The sequence below is a fragment of the Monosiga brevicollis genome, genomic scaffold, assembly GCF_000002865.3.
Source record: "Monosiga brevicollis MX1 MONBRscaffold_7 genomic scaffold, whole genome shotgun sequence".
In the NCBI taxonomy this organism is placed as follows: Eukaryota; class Choanoflagellata; order Craspedida; family Salpingoecidae; genus Monosiga; species Monosiga brevicollis.
Window position 1 is genome coordinate 673,437 of NW_001865044.1, and position 22,207 is coordinate 695,643.

A 22,207-nucleotide genomic window follows, 5' to 3' on the forward strand; every position below is an offset into this window, starting at 1 on the left:
AGAGAGAGAGAGAGAGAGAGAGAGAGAGAGAGAGAGAGAGAGAGAGAGAGAGAGAGAGAGAGAGAGAGAGAGAGAGAAGGAAGGAAGAAGAAGAAGAAGAAAAAGTAGCAGAAGGACAACAACCACAGGAGCCGTCTGGGAAGCTCATTCAGGCGAGCCAGGGGCCGAAAGCCTCGCCGTACGACAGGGTCACGGAGCCGGTAACGTACCTTGCGAATGGCTTTGCTTTGCACGTGTTGAACGAGTCGCTGTCGACACACCTGGGGCCCAGTGTCACGCAGGCACATGTGGGGATGAGTGGGTGGCCGTCTGAAGAGCACGGGCGCCGGAGTTGAGGTGAGGGGTCGTGTAAGAGGGCCTTACCGAGTCCTCGAGCTGACCAAGTTCGCGGAGGAAGATAAGAAGGCGCTCCAGATTAAGATGGCCACTGTCGTTGATATAGCCACCCATCTTGGGGAGGCAATGACGGTAGAGGGCACTGAGGGTATCAAGAGCGCCTTCGCGGATTTGCAGAGAGGGGAGATGGGGCAGGAAGTCATTGCCGACAAAGCATGCCAGGAAGATCCAGTCGTCAATGAGACGGTCCACGTTGCGAAAACCCGCCCCGTCGCCGGGTCTGCGGTCCGGGCGAAGATCGCTTCGCAAGTGAGCACGGAGATCTGCAAGATCAATGAGGAGGAGGCGGGGGGAGTTGGGAGGCAGTTCGGCATAGCCACGGCGCAAGTCGGCGTCGGGGAGGCGAGCAGCAGCCGAGGGGCCAGGGCAGTTGGCGACGGTGTGGCCGCGGTGGTAGCAAATGGGGCAGGGTTTCTTTGGGACGGCTCGGAACTCTTCGCGCAGGACGTAAATGGCCGGTTCGTGGGTGGCAAGTCCGAGGAGAATGAGGTCCGCATCCGCACCGTAAAGAACGTGACGTTGGTTAGGGTCGTAGTTGGGGCCATTGCGGGCATTACGAATAAAGTCGAGAATCTTGTGTTCACCCTCACCGGGCACACTGGCGTCGGAGAAGATGACCTGCAGGTTTGCCCAACCGGGGTCTTCGGAGAGGCGAAGGACCACGTAGTGTTGAAGAGCTGCGCTCAAGCGGCTCATGAATTCGGTGCCAGGGGTGATGCAATTGGAATCAAAGGGCATTCGCTCCTTGCGGCGTTGGCGAAAAGCACTCAAATTATCGCCGCTGGCTTGCAGATCCTGGAGGCGCTCTTCCAACGTCTGTCATGCGGCAAGGCAAGTGATGCGAGGTGGGGAGGGCGCAGGACGAGGGCTGGGAGAGGCGTGGGTCGGCGCGCCGGCGGATGTTTTTTTGGTGGTGGTGTCACGTACCTGACGAGCTTCTCGGCCTTCCTGTGCGGCGCGAAAGCGGCGGGCGCGCTGCTGGTTCATTTTGGCGCGGGGAGCAACGCCATCGACCGCCATGAAGACGAGGCGGCGCGGGCGAATAACGCGGAAGAGGCGATCAATGTAGGTGAAGATGGCCAGCATCATCTCAGCCTCAGATTTTGGGCTGGGGCGGTCTTCTGGGTGGCAGCAAGGGTGGATGATGCCGTTCATATCCAGGTAGAGGTTGTCAAACTCCAGCCCCAGCGGGTTGGGCTCGCTCGTGTCTAGGGGAATTTCTTCGCCATTGATGATGGTTCCCTAAGACAGGCGGGCAAAAGGGCATCGGGGACGGACGCGAGCGCATGAGATCGAGGCTCTAGGTCCCAGGGCAGGTTTGATCAAGTGGGCGAGTGGGCAAGGGTGTGTGTGTGTGTGTGTGCGCGCGCGGTCGGAGGAGCTCCTCGAGATGTACCCGGGTTTCTCGCAGGACGGTCACGATACTTGGATACCGCTGTGCCAGCCAGGCAAAAAATTGGGGCACTCCCATGGCTGCGGCAAGCCCGCATATGCGGGAGCCGTTTGGAACAGCCTGAAGCCAAAGAGTAAGAGTGGAGGGGGGAAAGAGGCAAGAGGCAAGAGGCAAGAGGGGGAGGAGGCAGTGAGCGTGGGGCAGCGAGCGAGCTGAGCGCGAGACAACTGCAAGGGATTTCATTCGAGCATGCATTCACCAGCGGCCATGTGTTTGCTGACATTTTGATATCGAATGGCTGACATTTCAAAATTTCTGTTGGCTTGATTTGCGCTGACGGGGGGCACAACACAACATCTCTCGTTGATGCAGAGGGACAACAACACATTGCGCGCAACACCAAAAACACAAGCGACACAAGAAGGCACAAGAGGCACAGAAGGCACAGAGGTATAGAGGTACAAAGGTACGGGAACTACATCTTCCATGTTCCTTGCTCTCATCAAAAAAAGAAAGTTGAATGTCGGGTTGCTCAAAACTGCAGCTTGAGCACGTATCGGATGCGATGCTGGCTCTCCTTGTAGAGGAGGTACTCGCTTTGCGAAAAGCTGCTTTGGGCATATTTTGGCTGATCCAAGGGTGCACCCTGGGGCACCTTGACAGGCTTGCCGTCAAACTCGACGGTGATGTCCTTCTTCGGATCAGGCTCCGTCTGGCCCTTGGCAATGACGCAATCAAAGCCCTTGGGTGGAGCTCGCAGGGAGGAGTCGTCCCGGGTAATATGATGCTCCTTGCCGAGGGCGGCCTCGACAAGAAACATGATGCCAATGTTCTTGCTACCCTGGCGCGTTGTGCCCACTGCAAGGGGAGGCAAACCATCAAGCACAAACATGAGTGACCAAGGCAACATGGCATTAGGGTCGCGTGGTGACCGTTGGGAACGGTGATGCCGAGCGTCCGGTGTCAAAGTGACGAAAACAAAAGAAGAAGAAGACACGTACCGTAGCCGGCCGACTTGGACATTTCGCTGGCCAGGTAGATGCCACGGCCAACGCGGCCACCAGAGTGGGGCATGATGCGCAAGCCCGAGCCCAGGATGGCAGCCACAACGGCCACATTGGTGCCGTGCCAGAGGAGGCGACGGTTCTCAATATCGTCATGCTGGGCAAAGCGCTTGTCTTCGTCGTGACGGCACACTTCAAAAGCGTCGATGAGCGAGGCTTTGCGCCAGCCCGAGCTTCCAGTGGCGGAGATGTACTGCTGGATCATGTCGTAGGTCGTGTCGCCCTTCTTCACGGGCTTGAGGTCGCAATGCATCGAGTCGTAGTGCAGGTCGTCGGGGTGATCCTTCTCCACCGTGGTCGACTGGTCCTTGGCGCGGTCCTTGGCGCGGTCCTTGAGTTGCTGCGCGAGCTCAATGTCGGCCAGCACCGTCAGCATGTCTTTCTTGGCCTGCACCACTTCGATCGTCTGGATGACCGGGGGTACACTGCGGCCAAAAGAGTGAGGGATGGTCGTATAGAAGCGCGAGGTGATCTCGCTCAAAACGGCCCGGCTTTTCTTGGCGTTAATGGCCGCCTCAAGCTCTTCGAGAACGCCATAGCCGCGCGCAATCTGAGCCTTGGAGATCTTGCCCAGCGGCATCTTCTCCGTGTCGAGGTCAAACGACTTCATTTGCTCCTTGAACATGTCATTGTCAAAGATCAAATTGACAAAGCTTTGGGTCTTGGTGTCCAGCTTGGAGGGGCGATACTTGACCGTCGTCTCTTGCCCTTGCAAGAAGCTCTGCGATGTCGGAAGTGGCCACGAGCTCGGTGAGCTCGGTCAAATTGCGGAGAGAACAAGCTTTTTTCTTTGTCCCGTCTCAGAACAGGAGACGGCCCCTACGTACCGTGTCGGGAACTTCCTCGTCATCGTCTTCTGCCATGTCAATGAGCGTGTACTTGCCGGCCTTGGGCTTGAAGTTTTGACGATCCTCCCAGTTATTGGCGGCCTTGGCCTTGAATTTTTTCTGTCAAGAGGCACGGCCAAAGAGCCAAAGAGCAAATCATCCAGATGAGCCATCACGTCACGTCATGGTGTAGTGTCAAGGGAACGTCGTCCGGATGGCGCCCCGATATCGCCTCGCAGTTTTCTCACCTTGAATTCGCTAATGGCACCGTCAGGGCTAGCAAAGGGTCCCAAGGCGGCGTTCTGACCGTTCTCACCAACACGGCCCCAGTGCGTCCAGCAGTAGTATTTTCCACCGGACTGCACGACCTGGATGATATAAAACTTGTTGTTGTTGTGGCCCACGTTGGTCTGGTTGAGCATGCAATCAAAGGTTTCCGTGGCATCCGAGTAGACCTTGGCCCCCGAGAGATGGCAAGCGGCGTCCACCTTGGCGTTGGGGCGCAGCAGAGCCGAGCCCTGTGCAGCCAGGTTGCGGATCTTGGTGCCCACCGACTCCTCCTTCTTCACGGCCGGCTTCTTTGCGGCAGGGACGGCCTTTTTGGCAGCGGTTCTCTTGGGTGCCGCCTTCTTGGGAGCCACAGGCTCCTCCTCCTCTTCCTCCTTGACAGCTGCCGCCTTCTTCGCGGGCGCCTTCTTGGCCCGCTTGGGTGCCACAGGCTCGGGCACAGGCTCCTCTTCCTCCGCAGCCGCCGCGGCCGCAGCCTTGGCGGCATTGCGCTTGGATCGGCGAGGGGGCATCGTCTCTGGTTAGTGTCAAAAGAAACGCAGGGCAGGTCTCGGTGGGTTCCTCTTGCTTTGAAGCTACAGCTCGAGGCAATCAGGTGAATGCAGACGCCTGATGATGTCGATGGGAACAATGCAAAAAAAAATGCCCGTCTGCCACCCGATCAACCCTGACCAGTAGTAGCTTGTTGTCCACCCGCCCACCGTCCGTCCGTCCAGTGGGCACATCCCCACACACACACACACACACACACACACACCTTTTTCTTTCTTTTTTTTTTTGCACAACAACAACAAAACCAAAAAAAATTTCGTCGTCCCTTTGTGTGTGTGTGGGACATCCACTTTCTTTTTTGGTTTTTTTTGTGTCCATTTGGATCTATTTATGGACGATTCCTGCAAATATAGAAAAGAGGGCTGTCGCGGGTCAGCACTTTCATGCCATTCCTGTCACGACAGGAATATCAGGCTGTTGTAGCAACGGGCATTTTTGCTGACACACACACGCACTACTGCACGTAGAGTGTGCATCGGTCACGAATTTCATTCAAGTTTGGACTTGGCGCTGATTGGGACAGACAGGGTTGACAGTTTCGATAAAACAAACACATATGGGCTCGCGCGTTTGGAGCCTCGTGCTCCCTTGCTGAGGATGGGGGGTTAGCGCGGTGGCCCTCGCGTCTGGTTGTTATTCTTGATTTGCTCTTGAGACAAGTACATGTCGGCCACCTGCTCCGCCGAGGTCGCGTCATCTGCCTTCTTGTCCTCGCGGATCCGCAAGAATCGCGGGAAGCGCAGCGAGATGCCCTTGTTAGGGTCCACCTATCACTCAAACAAAGATGAGATGTCACAAAGACAACAAGAGCGCAGCTCGAGCGAGTGCACTTGCAGACAACGCTTCAAACTCACCAGGCCTGCTGCCGCCAAGTGGCGCGGCGAGATGGACAGATCGGCCGCCTTGACTTCCCAGACTTGCTCCGGTGCAAACCACACGTCCGGCTTCAAACCCGCATCATAGCGATAATAGCTGGGCGCCGTCGGCACTACGTGTGCCTTTAGGCTCGTCGCAAAGCCCTTGAGATCCTCATCCGAGAACCCCGTTCCAATCTGTTGACCCATTCCCACGGCATAGTGAGGACACGAGGAAGGAAAGGCATTATTATCATTGGACTTCAATCCCCCAAAACAGAAACTCAGAAACCACAAGACAAATCAGGACCAGCACCAGTACAGCGCAAGAACAGCCACGCACCTTGCAGATGCTCTGAAACTCCTCCGTTTCCGTGTCATGGCATGCCAGCAAGAAGGCACCATAGGTGCCCGTGCGCTTGCCCTTACCAATCCAAGCCCCAATCACAACCAGGTCCAACGTATCCCCGACACCATCCAGATAATCCTACACCGCGCATCAACCACAGACCAGATAGCACATCCCAAAGTGAGCTGACATTGATCGGCCAGCGACGTCCTTCCTCTGATCCGCCCCGCCAACCTCAAGCAACGCATGCGCCCACCCGACCAAACGACCCACCTTTTTCAATTTGAGCCAACTATGTGAGCGCTTGGCAATCTCGTAGGTCGCATCGACCTCCAGCGTCTTGACCATGAGGCCCTCGCAGCTCTCCTTGATGCTCAAATCCAAATACTCATCTGCCCCATTCCGATACGCACCACGGCACACCCAGGTTTTTTTGGCAAGTGTAAGCCCTCTGGCCATACACCACATATGCTTGCGGCCCTCCCTCCTCCCCAGCCGATCGATTGTAACCAAGAGCACGTACTGATTTCGTCGACATCGTTTGTGATGAGTGAGTTGGCGAAATGAAATTGACCTGCCCCAAGAGGATTGTCGGCGCATGAGGACCAGGGCGCCAGCCCACTTTAGTTGGGGGCAATCGAGCTTCCCCCGCGCTGGTGGGCATCGGGCATCGGACAGTTGGCCCAAGACGCATGCTCACCTTCCACATGCTGAAAGGCTTCGCGCAGCTTGTTCCGGCGCGTCTGAAAATTCTCACGTACAAGCGACTCGCCGTTCAAATAGAGCAGATCAAAGGCAAACAGGCAGACTTGCACCTGTTTGATAGAAGACCAGTCAGCCATATGGGGGGTCGCACACCACCAAATCACTTGGTCAGCCGCTACCTTTCCCTCCCCTTTCATCCTCCCTCTGATCTGCGAGCGCTTGCTCCCGGCCCCACCTTGATGTCTTCCTCATTGGCATCCTTGCGCTTGCGCGTCGACAAGACCTGAACGCAAGCAAGCACGGGCCCCATTGCACGCAAGGCATGGATAAGTCAAGATTGTTTGCCCTCCACGGTGCGAGGAGAAGACAAGGCGCTGAGACGAGCCACATGGACATGCCTGAAAAGGTAGAATCTGCCGTTCAACGATATCGTAGGCGACTGCCTCGCAATCCAGCACAAAGTCGGTGACGTGCTGACTCATGGCATCGCGGATGCGTCCCACAATGTCCGGGTACTTGGTCGTGTTGTCCTCGGAGTTGCGGCTGAAGATGCACACGCGCCCCTCCTTGCTCATGTGCACCTGGGCACGCTCGCCGTCATATTTGTACTCGCATGCAAATGTCTTGCCGTCGAAACGATCCATCACCTCGGAAATACCCTGGAAAAATGATGGATACGTTCACGTTCACCACCAATGAGACCATGCACCAAAGGGTGACATAAAGGTCTTCCATTTTCGCAGGAAACGGTGCGGCAGCACCAACGCGCAAACATTGAGTCGTCTGTCATCATGTGCCTGCTCGAGCTCACCTTGGTGGGGTGCGCGAGCATAGGTTTCATGGGAATGCCTGGCGTGATGCCACATTTGTCAACCACGGCCGCCAGCCTACCCCAAGAAGCAACCGTGCGCATGTAAGCTATTCAAGCTTTATAACAGCAATGTTGAAAAATACACATCCATCCCATCTCAAAGACCCCGGTAGACTTACCCGTCTTTGAGCAGAATGGGTAAAATGTAATCATAGTTGGGCAGCTCGCAATACACTGTCTTCAAAGCCTGGCAAGTCAGAGATGCAGATCAGACACGCAGTGAGCGCGGCCCGAGTGTCTCTGTTGGTGGATCCCATTCAAATTTGCACGGCGCACCAAAATATTGGCATCGGCTTTGGCCTTGAAGGCTTCGCTCTGAGCGCGTCCTTTGGATGCATCGATCTCTGCCGGTGGAAAGTCTACAACATGGGGTATTTGACGCGCAAGGGGATTGCCGATCATGTATAAGGCCGCTGCCTTTTGGGTATACGAGCCAAGCCACTAGGCGGAAAGCAAGGGTACCTTGGCATGGGGGAGTCATTGTAATGGCCAACCCAAGCGCGCTCAAAACTGAGGAATCGGCCAGCCCGATGCGCAGACGGCCACCTGCAAGGCACGGCAGACAGGCAACGCATAATCAAAAGGAACGAACAGAAAAGAAGAAGGAAAAAAAAAAAAATAAGACAAAACACGGGGTGAGTGGGACGGAGCCATGCAAAGCGGAGCAACGGGCAAGTTCTTGAAGCTTCGGGGCACACGGACTTAGCGAGCGGATCAAGAACATGGTCTCAGCTTCGCAACGGGCGCGAACCAATAACTGCTTGATGACATCTTGCTTGCGCTTTTGACACTAATTGACCCATTCGAATCGCGAATCGCACCAAGAAAAAAACCAAAGAAAAAAACCCACAGGCTTGAGGTCAATATTTCGCGACGGAGTGGCTGGAACATGCAAAGCTCAGTCAAGCGATCAAGGCTTACATCCCGGCCGGAGAGTCGAGCGATTTGAGTAAAAGCTTCAAACACTTGAGCCACGGTCAGGGGTGGTTGCTGTCGGACAAAGCCCAGCTTGCCCTGCTTGCCTTTGCACTTGACAGCGCACTTGCCTGCGGTTCCGTTCCAAGCATTCGATGCGAATAGCCATGAGCCTTGCTTTTTCTATTTCTGGTTTGCTCTCCTGAAAACTACCTTTTCTTCTCAGCACGCAGCTAGAGTCTGCGAGGCTTACCGAGGTCACCACATTGGTGCATGACAGCCTTGACCTGCCCCGGCGAGCGACCCGAGGCGTCGGCGATGGCACGCACGAGGATGGAGTCTCCGATACCCAGCTCGAGGCCCTCATATGCTGGTGCCAGGTCGTTGGTGCACAGATACACGCAGCGAACGAGATCCTTTGGGCTCAAAAGGAGAACGGAGCGGAAGAAATTTGCCACCATGGCAATGATTTCAAGCCGCTTCGTGGTCTTGTCGACAGCCATGTACATGGCTGCCAGGGCCTGGTAAGGTGTTGGCTGATCATGAACCCAGCACGCATGCGCGATAGGATGGTACCTAAGGGCAATGCAAGAAGAATCTTGTGAGAAAAGCGTCTGGAACAAATGACACTGGCCAAAAAAAAAAAAAAAAAAAAAAAAAAAGAAAAAAAAAGATGCTTAAACCAACTTGGGACGAGCGGGATTGTAGTCTCCGGGGTCCACTCGAGTCTTGACCAGGCTCTGATCGGCGTCTGTCTCGTGATCGCTTGCAGCATCGTCTTCGGCCATCCCTTCACTGCTGGCCTGGTCCTGCTGCTCTTCTGGCTCTTCGGACTCTTCGGATTCCACCTCCTCCTTCTCTTCTCTTGGCGCTGTATCGTCTTCACGGCTGTGGCCTTCGAGAGTGGTACTGGAGGCCGAGTCGCGCGCAGGAGGTACAGGTGCAGTCATCACCTCGGACTCTACTTCGGTGTCCATGCTTTCCTCAGCCACAGGAATCATCGCAGCATCTGCTGCGTCATCCTCGCTCCCCTAAATATGCAAGACCATTGAGCCCAATCAAATTCACATAAACTCCAGTGTTGTCTTGGCTCTACCTCCTGTGCGTGGCGCGCATGTGTGTGTGTGTTCTTGCAGTGACAAACGAAAGGCATGACACTCCAAATACACAAGGAGATCGAAAGGACTACCAGTTCAAGCGCATGAACAAACAGATTGCGACACCGCACCTTGGACACTGCTTCGCGTGTGGTCGAGTCTGGGGTTGACGTCTCGCTTGCTCTGGCCTTTGTTGTGCTACTACCCTCACGCCGTTTTGACGGCGACCATTCCTGCACGCCAGCACATGTCCCGTCACCTTTGTTAGAGGCAAGAGTAGTCTCAACGTGTATGGCTTGCGTGCAGCGAGAGCCAGCGGCCAGGAGGGAGCCCGAAACCGTCCATGCTACATTGGTACATTGGGCAGGGCACGAACCGGGTGCTGCGCTTGGTAAGCTTGCACGGCCTCCTCATACGTGGCCTTCAGTGCATCCGCCTTGGTCTGCCATTCTTGCTTCTGGTCTGCCTCCATGACCTTCCATTGCTCGCTTGCAAGCGTCATCCCATCCTTGCCCTTGCCTTTGGCAACTTCCTATACCATCAAAGCTTCTTCGAGTGAGAGAACGCGGTGGCTCGTCCAGCATCACCATTGCGGTCGCTCGGGCCGAAGAACAAGCCACTGCTGGATTTGAGTTCTGACCTGAACGAAAAGGGCATAAGCAGACGCAGGTCGCTTGGGGGCATCGGCGAAGCGTGCCACGGTTTTGGACGAGGCGGGTTTCTTGGTGTCATTTGTGGGCTTCTTGCTTGGGGTCGTTGGGGTTTTTTGCTGCTTCTTCCACTTCTTTTGCCGGGCCTTGAAGTTGGCCCAGGCCTAGAAAGGGTTGAGAGCAAGTGGCAGGTGAGTGTCACACCAGTTTCTGGGCAACCGGATTTTCTGTATGGCGGAACGCGCGGAGGGGAAAAGCACAGGCGCTTCCAGCACGACGCACATCATTAGCGAGGTAGCCTTGAAAACTGGTCGTGTCCGCCTCCTTGGCCTTGGCATTGTCCAAAGTTTCGTCTTTTGTCGGCATCGAGGGCACTGCTGTCGGGGTGGCCGTGGACGCAACTGCTACCTCACTCCCCGTTGATGCGCTCTTGGTGTCTGCAGTCACATGCACGCGCTTGGTCGGCGGCGTACCCGTTGTCGTGGCATCTGCACCTACAGTCAAGGCAGCAAACACCCGGGTTGCAAACGGCAGGTCTGATGATGAGCAAGAGCAAGTGCTTGCAAATGTAAGTATGTGGGGTCTTCTGTTCGATAGGCGCACCGGGCGAGCAGGAACGCGGAGTCGCAACATCGGGTGGCGGGGCGGCCTGTTGAGCAGAGTCTGATTTGGCAGGGGCCGTCGTCTCCGCGTCGTCGTCTTCATCTTCATCCCACAGCACATTCTTGGCACGCTTGCTGCTTTGCTGTTGAAGGTGTTGCGTTGCGTGTGTTCATCAAGTCAAAGGGTGTGTCAGCTCATCGCGAGGTTGCAGACCGCATTGGCAGAAGAACAGCAACATGTGGCAGCATGGATGGACGCACCTGCAGCTTGGCCGCCAACACGTCGCCGTCATCATCATCCTCATCCTCGGGTTGGCTTGCCAACACAATCTTGGGGCGTGACTTGACGCCTGCACCGCTTGGGCTGGCCGTCTTGCCCGCGGGCTTGCTCACCAGCCAGCCAGACCTGTCATGCAATCAAGAAGTGCGACGATGAGACGGGCAAGGCGGAGGTGTCACGCTGATCCTGCTGCATGTCAGAGCAGGTAGCGTTTCATGTCCTTCCTCGCCCCGACTTACAGAGACATGACTGTAGCTTCGATGCTTGATTCAAGGAATTAATCTCTGGCAGCCGGGCTCGATCTCACGGAGACAAGGACGATGCCGATTTGAGAGCCACCTTTCCAGCTTGACGCGCCTGCACAGCCAGAAAGAGAAAAACGCGCCGAACCGCGCAAAGCGTAACGGCTAGTTTACAAACACAAACGGAATTACTATTGTTTTATGAGCAAAAACTTGTTCCAAACGATTCAAAAACCCGGAAAGTTCGTTACTTTTCTCGCGGGCGCGCCAAAACCAAAAAGAGAGAGAGAGAGAGCTAGCGCGCGCTGTGTGTGTGTGTGTGTGTGTGTGGAGACACCCGACTGAGCACGGCGACTCGTCGAAGAGGAGCAGGGCGAGCTTGCTTGCTTTGCTAGATCGTCTCCTTCTTCTTCGCTCTGGCTGTCTGCCTGCTTACTCGCAAGTAAGGCTGGGAGGGAGCGTCAAGAGGCCGGTTAGCGACCTTGGTTTCGCGCCTGAATAATGCGTTTTCTGGGTTGAAGAGGAGCTCACTCAATGCTTGGACTGGATATCGTTTTAGGTGTCTCAGTACGAGCGAGCGATTGTTCCCGTTTGATTTGATTGCAGGTGAGCGCGCAATATCACACGGCTTTCTTGAATCAAACGCCTGGCTGAGCACCACCCGCTGCATTTGAAGATCACGCCGGCAGGGCTACCCGCCGAGATGGCGACCGATGAGAAGAAGCGCTTGGCGTTTGACCAAGACATTTGCATGATCTCCAAGACGGGTCTCTCCATTCCAGGGCGACTGCGTTTTGGCGATGCAGGTGCGTGAATGCATGTGCTCTCAGTGTCGCGATACAACCCTACTTATCTTGCCTGTCACTCATGATGCAAAAATTGCTGGTTGGCTGGACGGACTGGACGGGCTGGATGGGCCCGCAGGCCTGGCTTTCAAGCCCAAGAGCAGTGAGCTGGTTGGTCACATCCCGACGCGCATGCCAGTTATGTGCACATTGGCATTTGTGCCCTTGCTCACGCCGAAATGGTTTTACTGCCTCGTTGTGTTAGATGCATTTCTACAAGGATGACATGGTGTCAGTGGATATCTTTCGCGTAGCTCGCGGCTGTCGCATTCGATTTACGCTCAAGACAGACAGTATGCCAACCTTTGAGGGCTTCACCGAGGAAGACGTCGAGTACAAGGTATGTGAGCTCGACCCTGCCCTTGTTTCGTTTGGGACGACATTCTGGCGCGCATGTCTTCGTCGCGCCGCAATGTCGCTTACGCCGACCCGGCCTTGTGTAGATCAAGCCTTTCATGAGCACCTATTACAACATCCCCATTCAAAGTCACAAGACCAGTGTCAAGGGTTGGACCTCGGGCCGCACCGAGTTTAGCGCCAAGCACTTTCGCTTTGTTTTGGACGACGGTGTGGCGTTCGAGGTGCCCCTGGCTTCCCTCACTGCCGCACAGCAGCAGCGCCACGAGGCCATTCTTGAGTTCCAAATTGTGCGTTTGCTTGCTCGTTTGCTCAGCTCGAAAAGGAGAACCAAAGAAAGAAAAAAAAAACCCAAAGAAAAAAAAATACCATAGTCGCTCGCGCTCAGTGACAGAATTCGTTATCACCAACTTGTCCAATAGGATGACATGGCTGAGGTCAACGACCAAGTCGTCGAATCAATGCGCTTCTTCGTGCCTGGTGCGGCTGCTAGCTCAGGGTCCGGCGCCAATTCCGTAGGTGGTCATGCTTCGACCTGCATTTATGCAAGAGAACGCACCTTGGGCCATCACGATTGACCGATTGACGTTTACTTGTTTTTGCCCGCCCAGAATTACGCCGCAGCAACAGAGTTTGTGTCAGAGATCAACGAGCGCACCGCTGTGAACAGGGTGCGAAATGCCTATTCTCCCAAGCAGCCCCACAGACCTTGTCTGGCTGCTTGCGTGCCTTATTGGTAATCACTTTTCCCACTCTAAATGCCACGTGTTGCACCCTCCCGCCTGCTACCAACTCTTCAGATATCTGGCAAGGCAATCTGCATGATTGAAAATGTCAAGCTGGTCGTTCCACGCGGCACTCATGACGTGGAGGTTTGTGTGCTCGCCTGCGGTGGCGCCACGTTTGGCGTCATCACTCTTTTGTCGAGCCTGTGACCCACCTCACCGCGTGCCTTACCAATTCTTAGTTTTACTCTTCATTCTTGCGCCTTCATGGCAAGAAGTTTGATCATAAGATCCAGTACGAGAACGTGCAGCGCATGCACTTGCTGACCCAGGACGACAAGTTTGTCTTCTTTGTCCTCACCTTGCGTGAGCCGTTGCGTCAAGGCAACATGCGCTACAGCTACGTCGTGATGCAGGTAACGCGCCGTACCGCGCCGCTGCCGGAGATGGTAGCGAGTTGCACTTGCGGCCTCACTACGGAATGGCCTTTTAGTTTTCGAGTGGCATTGAAATGTCAGTCACCCTGTCACTGGAGACGGATGAAGCTCGACAGGCTTTGCCTGATTTTGAAGGTCCGTGATGATGCGGAGCGTTGTCATTTTGGCCGGCCCATCTCAAGGCCATACCAGTCGAAAATGCTCATTGGGCGGCCGGCTGCTTGTTGAGGACAGATCAACAAGAGCTGCGTGATGAGGAGGCCCTGCTTTTTGGCCGGCTCTTGTCTGCGGCCTGCAAGAAAGACAACTATGAGATTGCTACTGCCTTTACCAGCTCTCGTAGCTTTCATGCTGTGCCCTGTACCCTCAAAGTATGACAGTTGTGCACTGTCGGTCGTAGCACGCCCCGGCAGACCCACGCCCTCCAACTGATGAATGCGGGGGGGTTTTTTTTTCTTTGCACAACCACAGGCCAATGAGGGCTTTTTGTTCCCGACGAACCGGGCTCTGTTTTTCCTTCACAAGCCTGTCACCTACATTCCCTACAGTCAGGTGTGTCTCATCCCACTGTGTTCATTTTCTTATCTTTGCCCACACAACCTTGTTCATGGGCACCTCCGTTTCGAGCTGTTATGTGAGCGCCATGAACTTTTCCTCGCCATCCTCCCTTCACTTCTTCCTTTGTCGTTCTCTGCGTCTTGGTGGCCTTGCCAGATTGCCGAGGCCACCTTCGAACGAGGCAGCACGGCCCGTCGCGGCATTGATCTCACGGTTGGTGCCGACAGCGGCGGTGGCGGGTCCTGAACGCCTTGTGCGAGCCGATAGCACTTGTGTTACCACCTATCTGACGTCCTTGTCATTGGTGTTGGCATGATGTCACAGGTCAAGTTGAAATCAGGCGAGGAGCACGAGTTTCGCTCAGTGCCCAAGGAAGATCAACATAGTTTGTTGACCTTTTTGCAGAACAAGAACGTGCGGACAGAGGCCCCCATCAGCGACGAGCCCAAGAAAGTGTCCTACGTCGAGGCTAGCGAGGTGTGCAGCACAGACCGTCCGAAACTCGTGCTCGTCATGTTTGATTGTAGACCGTCCATTTTGTCGTTGGTTGGAATGCCAGAGCTTGTTCGTCTTGTCTCACCAGTCTCCTTTGCTTTTTCAGGGATCTGGCTCGGACGAATCTGATGGCGAGTTTGATCTGGAGCAAGCCGAACAGTAAGTGTTTGACCGTTGTTCGAAAATAGCCCAACGCCTTGACCTGGCAGTATAGCAGCAGGATGGCGTCAAGTCGATGAGGCTAAGAAATGCCTATGGCCTTACACTTGGCACTCATTGGTATGTGCGTATTTTGTGTCGACTCGTGTTAGGCAACAAGAGGAGGAGGATGAGATGAACTCGGAGGATTCAGACTCCTTGGAGAGCGAGTTGGAAGACGAGGAAGCCGAGGTAACCGATGGCACTCACAGTCTATCCCCGCCATCGATTTGTGGTTATGGTTGCTGTTGTTCTTTACTTGACTGAGCACACGTGTCTTTGAAATTTGACATCTTAGCTTTTCACGAAGAAGCGACGTGGCAGTGATGATGCCGCTGGCAGCGACGATGGTGGAGATGACGATGACGATGAGGACGACTTCATTGACGACGGCGAGAGCAAGCCTCGGCGCAAGGCTTCGAAAAAATCGAGCAAGGGTGCAAGCAAGAGTCAGAAGAAGGACCCCAATCGTCCTAAAAAGCCCTTGCGCTCGTACATGCGCTGGTTCTCGGCGAACCGAGAGCAGATCAAGCAAGACAATCCAGATGCCAGCAACACTGAGCTGTCTCAAATCGGTGGCCAGCGCTGGAAAGAAGTGTCACAAGAGGACAAGGACAAGCTTGAAGAGGACTTTCAATCAGAGCTCGCTGAATGGGAGACAGCCGTGGCGGCCTATGACGAGGCGCACCCAGCCGCTGATGATGACGACGAAGGAGCCTCTGGCCGCAAGTAAGTCGCCAACCTCGTGCTGTGGGGCTGCGGCATGCTCTGGCTCGGTGGCCAGCAATGTACATGCTCAAATTCACCGTCTCGGTTGGTGCAGGAAATCCAAAAGCAAAAGCAAGCGACGTTCTTCAAAGGCTAAAGCGGTGGGTCTCTTGCCTGGGGGCTTGTTTCTTCTTCTTCTTGAAAAACCTTCAAGTCCCTCACGGTTTGGTTCTACCGTCATCTTGTCCGCGCAACAGGACCCCAATGCGCCAAGCAAGCCCAAGTCAGCCTACCTGTGGTTCTTCCACGCCAATCGCGAAGAAATTAAGGAGCAGAACCCTGGCTTGTCGACCACAGAGATTGCCCAAAAGGCTGGCGAGGTTTGGATTTGCTATTACCCCTGGCCTTGGGAGGAACGCTCTCATGCCCATGTTCCTTCTCATCACAACGTTTCCACGCATGATGTTCGGCCATCTATAGATGTGGCGCGAGATGGAAGACAAATCAGAGTACGAGAGCAAGGCTGCAGAGGACAAGGTTTGCAAGATCTTGAGACTTTGACAACTATCACTGCTTTGCTTGCTCGTCACATTGTGTGAGCCGTTGTTCATGTTCTTGACGTCACTGGTGAGCCTGCCTTGTAGAAACGTTATAACAAGGAGATGGAGAGCTACGAGCCACCCGAGGAAGATGACGACAACGATGGTGGCAAGGCAAGCAAGAAGGGTGGTCGCTCTGCTCCTCCCAAGAAGGCCAAAGTCAACGACAACTATAAGGTGCGGGCTTGTGGTCCTTGGCAAACAAATGCGTGGTCACGCCTTGGGACTCACGCACCTCATGTTGCCCTCATCTGTTTACAGAGTGCGGAAATAATTTCTTCCTCTTCTGATGAGATGGAGGATTAGACAGCGGCTTGGAAATGCATGAGAGTGTTCTCTGGGGTGGCCCATTTTTGAATGTGTGACTGTCCACGTCAACTAATGCGTTAAAATGTCAAATTGCCATAACACGACTCATGCATAGTAGGATGGAGATTATTTTTGCTCGATCAGTGCAACAATTGAACCACAGTGCACCCAGGTATATCGTGGGGCACAACAAGACGCGAAGGCAGTATCTCAAAGTCAAAGTCGCATTCTTTGTGCCTTGGTTCATGGTTCATCAGAGCGAGAAAGTAGGGAACAAGAAGGAAACTGAAAGGTTGACCAAAGCAAAAACAAAGAAAAAAAAAAACCAAAAGAAAAAACAAATCAAACCAAACAAAACTGTGTGAAGCCGGATGGGAGAGAAAGAGAGAAAAGGTCGGCTAATACTCAAAAATCTTCTCGAGCTGGTTTGACTCATTCAGATCCATGACTTGATCATAGCCGCCAACGTATTCGTCATCGACAAACAGCATGGGTAGTTCGCGCGTGCCAGCCTAAGCGGTCAAAAACTGAGGGTTAGGCGGAGTGCCTGCGGGTGCGCAAGCGAGAGCTGGTGCCAGTGTGGCGAGACTTGCCTTTTCGAAGATGGCATCACGGGTGGCCTTGTCCATGTCCATGTCCACTGGGATCCAAGGCTCAAAGTCGGGTCGCTCATGAACCTTCATGCGCTCGAAAAGAGCCATCATCTCTTCCTTGCGCTTGCGATACACGGCTGAAGAGGTGGTCAAGGAGAAATAGACTCGAATCTTGCAGCGCCCACCCAAGTTGACACCCTGTGTGCCCGCGTGATCGAGAAGCCCAAAACCAGAGCCAAAACATTGTCAGATGACACGGGTCATTCAGTCGCTCCGTGAGCCAAGCGCTGAGCATGCACGAGGCGTGACTTTTTAAGATACATACGGTATATTCACGCCAATCGGCGCTACGCTCCCATGGTGGTGGCAAAGCACCGCCCGCCTTAGCTGGGGTGGCAGGTTCAGGTTCAGGCTCGGCAGCAGCGGGTTCAGGTTCAGGTTCAGGTTCAGCCACTGCCTGATTGTCGTTCGACTTGCGGGTGGCCGTCTTGAAGTAGCTGAGGTACGTCATCATGGAGAGTTCATCTAGATCCGGGTTGACCAAGTCCTCAGGTTCCAGCACCTACAAGTCCGGGATGCAATAAAAACAGGCATGCATGCAAGCAAGCGCACACACGGAGTAAGACCAAGGTTCTGGGTTGCGGAGACATTTCATCAGGCTAGTGGGAGAAGGCGCGTGCACTCGATCGAGACGCTTGAGAATCAGATGCAATCGGAACTTCACACCTTGGGAATGCCTAGGTATTCTTCCGCGGCATCGATGGCGGTGGTGGCATTGCGCTTGGCATTCTCCACCAGCATTTCGCCGTGATTGGGGATGACCTGCGGCTCGCCAGCAATGACATTGACGAGCGCGGCCATGGCGCGGCCATCGTTCCAGTCTTTGTTGAGGTTCTTGATGTTGTATTCGGGAATCTTGCTGCGCACCCACTAGATTGATACAACCACACGACACGGCAGATCAACTTGCACCTGGCACTGGGTGGGGCTGGAGCCACCACCACTCAAAAAACTGTCACAAGCCAAAAGCCGCTGATTCACGCACCTCGAGCATCAGCTCACGGGCACCACCCTTCTTGCCATGGCCGCTGACGGCTTTCCCGTCCGATCCCTTGAAGGAAACAGCAATTTGGTAGTGGTAAATGATGGTCCTATAGGCGTGGACATTTGGAATGCATCGATCAGACAAAGGTGCAGGCGCATCGCAATCAAAGGGTGTCGATGCACAAACGATGACTGTCAGCACAAGGTTAGCAGAACGCACCAGAGCAGGCCAAGGATCAGCTTCTCGTTGCCCGACTCAATGTCCGAAGGGCCAATGTTGACAAGGGTGAGGTTCTCCTTCTTCATAAAGTCAAAGGACGCCGTCAGGTTTTCAAGCTTGTGAACCTTGAGGCGGGGGTTGCGGTTGAATTTGCCCATCGACTTGCCCGAGACGGTTTGAAGCTGCCAAGGCCCACAAAGAGTGAAAAATCTGAGCAGCTTTAGCACATCTCAGCGTTCGTGTGAAACCTACCATCTCGATCAGGCAGACGCCGTCCTGCATCGCATTGGCGAGATCGTTCTCGTCAATTTCAGGCATCTTGTCCTTGATCTAGCGCGGGGTTGAATTGGAACGGAAGGGTAAGGGCGAGTAGCGCAATGCGGCTCGAAAAGGGATATGTGTGAGAGGGCCATGAGCAAACCTTGGTGTTGAGCCAGTTGGTGAAGGTGCCGCGCTGAATCTCAACCCAGCCCTCGCTCTTCTTGTTGAGGCCGGACACTGTGATGATACGGTAAGCAATTGGGCGTGAGGATGCCGCGGGGTTGCAGGGATTGGTCTTTGGGATCATGATGCTCCAAAGCACGCCGCGAACGCACCGGAGCCAGCAGCCGCAGCCGCAGCCGCAGCCATATCAGGGGTAGCCATCTACAGTTGGCAAGCACAGCACGTAAGAGAGCGACCCAGAACCATTGGGAGCAGAGGGGAGCAGACACAGGCAGAGCTCAATGGGCACCCACCGTCAAGCGTGAGGTCGTGAAAGGGAAACAGATGACGGTGCTAGGGCACAACGAGAACTAAACGTTGACGTGGCGGTATGTCGGGCACGGCGTGAGACGGAAAAATACCCCCACCAAACATCGTCCGACAACCACACCAACAAACAGCCAGCCCCACACGTCCAAAAGGCAAAAGGACACGCCAACACTACCCAATGCAGTCAAGGACCACACCAGCCAAAACAGGCAGGAGATCCAGTGATCCAGCCAGAAGAACTTCAGGGGGCGGGGTACACACACTTGATCGCCAATGTCAATAATAAAGGCAGTACACACACACACACACACACACACACACACACACACACACACACACACACACACACACACACACACACACACACACACACACACACACACACACACACACACACACACACACACACACACACAACACACACCAAAAAGTCTGACATGCTTGGTTCAGTCTGGTGTGTGCGATAAAATTAAAAAGACACCTGTTATTTTCAAACCTCCGAGTTGAGGGGGTCAGTGGGGTGGTTGGACATACAAATCGACCATTGCTGCTTGACAACCAACCATGGCTGAGAACACCGACAATGCTGAAGAAGCGGCCGTGGCCGCGGCACCCGAGCTGGAACGCCAGTCGGACGGCTCAGGCGAGGCCGATGATGCCTCAGACCCCGAAGCCAGCACGGTGAGTCTCAAAAGGCATGATGTGATGGCGTCGCTTTTGTTTTGAAAGGGAGATGGAGAGGGAGAAAAACCGGATCTGGACCTGTGCGCATACACGCATACAAACCAGGAACAGCCGGCAACTGCGGCGCTTGAGCTGACGATGATTGTGTTTGCGTGCTCGGCTGAATCTAGGCAGTGACCATTGGCGTTGAAGAGGCGTCCGAAGATGCGGGCGTTGTCGAGGCTGGTGGTGAGGTCCAATCCGAGCTGCCGGCTCCTGAGACTGAGGCCCAGCCGGACGAGGGGGCTCAGCCGGACGACCTCGAGGCCCAGCACGATAACATTGAGGCCCAGTCAGACACCGCTGACGCGGCACCCTCGGGGGATGATGCAGCAGCAGCTGAGTCCGAGCACGCTGACGCTGAAAGCGCACAAAACACTCAGGACGCTGCAGCGGAAACACAGATGCCAAACAACCAAGAGGACCCAGTCAGCTTGCAGGCTCAGTTGGACCGCTTGCAGCCCCTTGCAGAGGCCTTGCGCACGGCGGCTGCTGCTGCCGCGACCCCCTCTGATGAGGCTCCTGCTGCCGACGCTGCCGCTGAAACTGCCGTCGATGGAAATGAGACTGGCCCCACCCCTTCAGAAGAGCTTGATCCTACGGAAAAGTCCGATACTGAAGCCGCCCCGGCGGCCGGATCAGCCGAGACCGAGGCCTTGTCGAGCATTGCTATTCCAGACGATTTGCCGCAGGATCCCACTGAACTTTTGGCCTTGTACGATGAACTGCTCGCTCGCCACGCCACTGCCATGGAGGCACAAGCATCCGGCTTGGATGCTGGTGAAGCATCAGCGCCAGAAGAATCATCCCAAACCGGGGAAGTTGATCAGTTGGTTCCGGCTACAGAGACCGACCACGCTGAAACCGACGAGCAAACAACAGAGGAAGGGACAGAGCCCGAGATAGAGACGCTGCCACCACCCAATCTGGAAGGCCTCGATGACGATGCCCGCGCAATTGCGCTGCTTGATCATGAACTGCTGCTTGCTCGTCGCACTGCTGAAGCTGAAGCCCACAAGGCGGCTCAAAATCCCGCTGCTGGCGAGGAGAGGACTGAGGCCGAGGGGACCGAGGTGGACCCCTCCCCTCTCGATGAGGCACGGGCTCGGATCGAAGCACTCGAGGCACAGCGAGCAGACTTGCTGGAGGAGCAAGCCGCCCGGGCCGAGGCCGAGGCCGCTGCCGAGGCAGCTCGCGTTGAAGCCGAGGCCGAGGCAGCCCAGCGAATGGCTGCAGAGCGCGCGCATCGGCGCCAGCTGATTGAAGAATATAGTCGTTTATCCAGCGCCCTGAACAACGCCGAGATGAACAACGGCATTATGCACGCCAACTTGGCCGAATACCTGCACAGCAAGCGAACGAACAATGACCAAGGCAAGAAAACCTCATCGGCTGAAGCCAAGCACCAATACCAGTTGTTGCTTGAGCGCCTTGTTGCCATGGATCGAGCTCGCGCCGACCGCATGCAACATCAAGACGAATCTACAAATCACCTGGTCCATGCCATTGCGAGCAGTCGCGAGCAGGTGGAGCGGCTCAAATCCCAGTACACCAAATTGCGCCGACGGGTGGCACTGAGCTCCATCAGCCGCCAATCAGGCATGCGCATGCGTTCTGATCAGCTGGAGGAACTCGAGCAAGCCTGGGAGAGTCAACAGACGGTCCTTTCACGCCAACGGCGCATCTATTCACGTGCCATGTCTGGCCTGGAGAGTGTCTCGCATCGGTCAGAGGCCCATGACCAGCGATCCGGCGGGCTGAGCCTCATTGACTTTGAGCAGCTCAAGATTGAGAATCAGACGCGTACAGAGCAGATTGAGGAGAGAACCGATGAGGTGATCAATCTTAAGCGGCGTGTCGCCACAACAGTGCAGATCTTGTCACACGTGACGGAGAAGCTTCACTTTTTGCGTGAGGAGGCACAAATTCATCGAGGAAAGCTGCGAGAGGAAGATGCCAACTTGGCCCGGCGGCGAGCCGAGCTCTCTCGCCTCAAAAAGGTTCGCGACCAGCTCGCCAACCAAACTCAGCGGTTACGCCAGGAGCTGACTCTCCTACACCGCGAAGACTTGCAACGCGACTTTGAGGGAAAAGAAGATGAACGAGCTCTCCTCACCGAGCGTGCCGAAGAGCTGCAATCTCTTCACGGAACCATCCGGGAGCAAACCTTTCAACTCACCCAGCGCCTGCCACCTACCTCGGCCGTCACAGAGAAGAAAGAGCATGCAGCGTCGGCGCGGCCGTTTAATACTGTTAACATCGAGTTTGGTTAACGCTCCACAACTGTGTCTTTTATATAGGTTTTGTGATCCTTGAGCTAAACTGATTTCTTTGTCGGTCTCTTTCCTGCGTTTGTGGACGGGACTGTGGCCGTGTACGCACGGTTGTTTGCTTTGCTCCATCGATCTTAGTCCCCTGTGTCTGTTCGGAGTTCTTCCCCCGTTTACTTGGCCCGCGGTCAAAAATTTAATTGGAAGCGATCGAACACTCCGCTTTTTTTTATCAAATGAGTCAGCCGCACCCCTTGTCAGTGAGAGGAGGGAGGCAACTAGACTTTT

At 54.9% G+C, this 22,207-nt stretch overlaps 7 protein-coding genes across 7 annotated transcripts; 3 read left to right on the top strand and 4 right to left on the bottom strand.

Moving 5' to 3' along the window:
• Positions 1 to 831: 831 nt before the first annotated feature.
• MONBRDRAFT_16584 (uncharacterized protein) lies at positions 832 to 1,867 on the bottom strand (the record flags this gene model as incomplete). The annotated part of the gene is made up of 3 exons (XM_001745007.1): positions 832 to 1,191; positions 1,324 to 1,593; positions 1,793 to 1,867. Coding segments are annotated over 3 exons (705 nt in total), but the record flags the coding sequence as incomplete, so codon positions are not given.
• A 454-nt stretch (positions 1,868 to 2,321) lies between these two features.
• Positions 2,322 to 4,480, bottom strand: MONBRDRAFT_16448 (uncharacterized protein; the record flags this gene model as incomplete). The annotated part of the gene is made up of 5 exons (XM_001745008.1): positions 2,322 to 2,647; positions 2,791 to 3,555; positions 3,668 to 3,800; positions 3,929 to 4,168; positions 4,232 to 4,480. 5 exons carry the CDS (start codon positions 4,478 to 4,480, stop codon positions 2,322 to 2,324), a joined length of 1,713 nt encoding a protein of 570 aa, XP_001745060.1.
• Positions 4,481 to 5,125: 645 nt separating this feature from the next.
• Positions 5,126 to 8,789, bottom strand: MONBRDRAFT_16341 (uncharacterized protein; the record flags this gene model as incomplete). Its single annotated transcript, XM_001745009.1, has 15 exons — positions 5,126 to 5,287; positions 5,375 to 5,572; positions 5,718 to 5,861; positions 5,997 to 6,115; positions 6,247 to 6,297; positions 6,424 to 6,538; positions 6,664 to 6,711; positions 6,797 to 7,087; positions 7,240 to 7,315; positions 7,419 to 7,486; positions 7,576 to 7,658; positions 7,762 to 7,845; positions 8,002 to 8,089; positions 8,221 to 8,345; positions 8,468 to 8,789. Coding segments are annotated over 15 exons (1,974 nt in total), but the record flags the coding sequence as incomplete, so codon positions are not given.
• Positions 8,790 to 12,373: 3,584 nt separating this feature from the next.
• On the top strand, positions 12,374 to 13,371 carry MONBRDRAFT_2543 (uncharacterized protein; the record flags this gene model as incomplete). The annotated part of the gene is made up of 5 exons (XM_001744833.1): positions 12,374 to 12,577; positions 12,710 to 12,802; positions 12,920 to 12,958; positions 13,088 to 13,159; positions 13,255 to 13,371. Coding segments are annotated over 5 exons (525 nt in total), but the record flags the coding sequence as incomplete, so codon positions are not given.
• Positions 13,372 to 15,163: 1,792 nt separating this feature from the next.
• MONBRDRAFT_3720 (uncharacterized protein) lies at positions 15,164 to 15,388 on the top strand (the record flags this gene model as incomplete). Its single annotated transcript, XM_001744834.1, has 1 exon — positions 15,164 to 15,388. A coding segment is annotated over one exon (225 nt), but the record flags the coding sequence as incomplete, so codon positions are not given.
• MONBRDRAFT_36696 (uncharacterized protein) lies at positions 15,384 to 18,967 on the bottom strand. The gene is made up of 15 exons (XM_001745010.1): positions 18,911 to 18,967; positions 18,770 to 18,818; positions 18,595 to 18,671; positions 18,426 to 18,503; positions 18,174 to 18,355; positions 17,955 to 18,060; positions 17,636 to 17,839; positions 17,235 to 17,471; positions 16,910 to 17,107; positions 16,267 to 16,828; positions 16,053 to 16,182; positions 15,889 to 15,945; positions 15,666 to 15,788; positions 15,524 to 15,569; positions 15,384 to 15,429 (listed from the first exon to the last, which is right to left on the bottom strand). Exons 2-10 carry the CDS (start codon positions 18,816 to 18,818, stop codon positions 16,715 to 16,717), a joined length of 1,245 nt encoding a protein of 414 aa, XP_001745062.1. The 5' UTR covers positions 18,911 to 18,967; the 3' UTR covers positions 15,384 to 15,429; positions 15,524 to 15,569; positions 15,666 to 15,788; positions 15,889 to 15,945; positions 16,053 to 16,182; positions 16,267 to 16,714.
• Positions 18,968 to 19,433: 466 nt separating this feature from the next.
• MONBRDRAFT_36697 (uncharacterized protein) lies at positions 19,434 to 22,128 on the top strand. The gene is made up of 2 exons (XM_001744835.1): positions 19,434 to 19,607; positions 19,781 to 22,128. Exons 1-2 carry the CDS (start codon positions 19,491 to 19,493, stop codon positions 21,920 to 21,922), a joined length of 2,259 nt encoding a protein of 752 aa, XP_001744887.1. The 5' UTR covers positions 19,434 to 19,490; the 3' UTR covers positions 21,923 to 22,128.
• The last annotated feature ends 79 nt before the right edge of the window (positions 22,129 to 22,207 follow it).

What these genes read in the sequence shown, in the direction of transcription:
- MONBRDRAFT_36696 (XM_001745010.1), bottom strand. Translation starts at nt 18,818, where the DNA reads ATGGCTACCCCTGATATGGCTGCGGCTGCGGCTGCGGCTGCTGGCTCC. An exon ending in GCGTCTGCCTGATCGAGATG is followed by an intron (nt 18,356 to 18,425) that starts GTAGGTTTCACA and finishes GGGCCTTGGCAG; the next exon opens with CTTCAAACCGTCTCGGGCAA. An exon ending in CCGATTGGCGTGAATATACC is followed by an intron (nt 17,108 to 17,234) that starts GTATGTATCTTA and finishes GCGGGCACACAG; the next exon opens with GGTGTCAACTTGGGTGGGCG.
- MONBRDRAFT_36697 (XM_001744835.1), top strand. Translation starts at nt 19,491, where the DNA reads ATGGCTGAGAACACCGACAATGCTGAAGAAGCGGCCGTGGCCGCGGCA. An exon ending in CAGACCCCGAAGCCAGCACG is followed by an intron (nt 19,608 to 19,780) that starts GTGAGTCTCAAA and finishes GGCTGAATCTAG; the next exon opens with GCAGTGACCATTGGCGTTGA.